Here is a 2,274-nt window from a genome sequence, read left to right on the forward strand (position 1 = left end):
GGAGGGGGAGGGGGAGGGGGAGGAGATGATCTAGGATCAGGTTCTGTGTGGGCCTGTCCCCTGCTCCCGCAGTGTTGGTGCCTTCCTGAGAGGCTTCAGGTTCTTGCTGAGTGTGTGGTGTAGTTTTGTGTCAGTCATGACACGCTCAGTGTGCTTGGTTGGTATAGGATGTGCTTTCCTTAGTCCNGAGTGAAGTCCTAAGACAGAAATAGCAAAGAGCTCCGCAACAAAGGGAGGAAGAATGGGAGCCTGTGCGCTCAGACTCTGGGAGCAGGTGGAGGAGAAGCTCCAAGATCGCCGTCAAGGTGACTATGGTAAAGTCAGTAGCGATCATGGCTCAATGGTCACTTTCAGATGAAGAGAGGCAAAGTGACTCAGCCAAGTGCAAACAACTCAGCAAATACAGTTGGTTAGCTGTGACCCCTGACCTGAGTGTGGGCAATGCCTTGGTGGGTGTTAGGAAGCACTGCTGGGCTGCAGCCTGCAGCACTGGGCTCCGNGGATTGANGACTTTGAACATCTTCACACTTCCTGGGGCAAGCAAGGGCTAGCAGGGTGATGGGCTTGTGGAAGAAGATTAGGANCAAACTAGNGAGCAACAGGTCCTGAAATCTCTGGCCCTTGGAGACAGTGAGGGCATCTGCTCTGCCTTTATGTCCAGAGAGGCTTCTAAGTTCCCAGGAGTCTGAACATTGATGCGGACATGGCTTGTTTCCATGACCAGCCATGCTCTCCAGAGGCTCAGCCTCCTGGCTTGGGTTACCCAGAGCTGGAAAGTGTCACATCAGGTCATGGATAAGAATAGAAACCTACAGACTAGGCACATGTTCCCCTGCTGGGTCCTGGCAGGTATCACAGTACACGGTCACCCCATGTTGGCCACTGCTTCCCCACGGGCTGGGAATGGGTGAAGGGCAAGTCTGTGTTTCCCAGGAAATCTTCTTGGAAGGAAACTGAACACACACACACACACACACACACACACACACACCTTATTTTTAGGTGATAATACTAGGATCGATTAGACAGTTGAGGCTTCAAATCAGAGTGATAGTGATAGAGGCACTTAGGAGGTGAGTTTTTCTTACCACTTGGCCTGACCTAAGCCCATTTTCATTTGGCTCTGAAAATGTTTCTAATTGCTCAGCATGCAGGAAGAGCCTAACTTGACCTTGATGATATATTTCTGCATTTGTAGTCATAACACTGACTGTGCATATGATGGGTGCCCTGTGATAGTCTGAGGCTCTGTGTACACACACACACATACGTGTGCTGTCTTTACGTCTCTGTGTAGGTTAGTGTGAGGTTGAAATTAGTTCTGCTGTCTTTTTCTTCATCAGCACCAGGGATGAAGGAATAGCCTTGGAGAGCCAGCTGTAAAACAGGCAAGACACGGAACAACTGACTTCTTTAGCAGTGCCAGGCACCTGGAACCCCAGGCACCTCCTGTTTGTGGGGTGATGTACCCTGATGTAGGGTTGAGCACCCTGCNCATTGGATGTGAGGAAGAGACAGGCCTGAGTCTGTAGCCAGGATCTTGTGTTCTCTGACCTTGACGTGCCCTGTTTCCACAGAGGGAATGCATATCGGTCCATGTGGGTCAAGCTGGAGTTCAGATTGGCAATGCCTGCTGGGAGCTCTTCTGCTTGGAGCACGGCATCCAGGCGGATGGAACCTTCGGCACTCAGGCCAGCAAGATCAACGATGACGACTCCTTTACCACCTTCTTCAGTGAGACTGGCAATGGGAAGCACGTGCCCCGGGCTGTCATGGTGGACCTGGAGCCTACTGTAGTAGGTGAGAACTGGNCAANAGAGCTCTCTGCTGGAGACAGCAAAGTGCAGGGTCTTTGGCTTCTGAGAGCGAGATGAGCTGGGAGGTATGAGTGAGCCAACTCCTCCTCCGTGAGTGAGACCTCTCTTAGCTCCTTGGGGAGCTAGTGTTAGGGGTCNAAAGGGTCTCTGCTGGTTTGTGCAGAACCAAGTGCTCCCTAAGCCTGCTGAGNCAGAAGTGACCAATGACATTGTTACTGATAGTAGGGAGCTTAAAACACAAACAGTTTTTGAAACAAATAGAAACCTCGCAAACAGCCCATTTCCTCACGTATAGGTTTCTGGTTCTGTGAGGGGCCTGCCATCTGACCTCATGGGTATGGCGTAACTCTGCAGCACTTTATGTCACAGGAAAACACACAGACTATCCGGATTCTGGCTTTCTCAGGACTGGGTTCCCCATGCTCTTTGGAGGACCCCATCCAGGTGGAGGGAAGGA

At 51.3% G+C, this 2,274-nt stretch overlaps 1 protein-coding gene across 1 annotated transcript in view; it reads left to right on the top strand.

Moving 5' to 3' along the window:
• Tuba8 (tubulin alpha 8) overlaps positions 1-2,274 on the top strand; it is a 17,002-nt gene that overhangs the window by 9,977 nt on the left and 4,751 nt on the right. The window contains exon 2 of the mRNA XM_029478255.1: positions 1,578-1,841. Coding sequence (XP_029334115.1) covers positions 1,578-1,841 — 264 coding nt within the window. The remainder of the gene's footprint in view (positions 1-1,577; positions 1,842-2,274) is intronic.

The sequence above is a fragment of the Mus caroli genome, chromosome 6, assembly GCF_900094665.2.
Source record: "Mus caroli chromosome 6, CAROLI_EIJ_v1.1, whole genome shotgun sequence".
Taxonomy (NCBI): domain Eukaryota; kingdom Metazoa; phylum Chordata; class Mammalia; order Rodentia; family Muridae; genus Mus; species Mus caroli.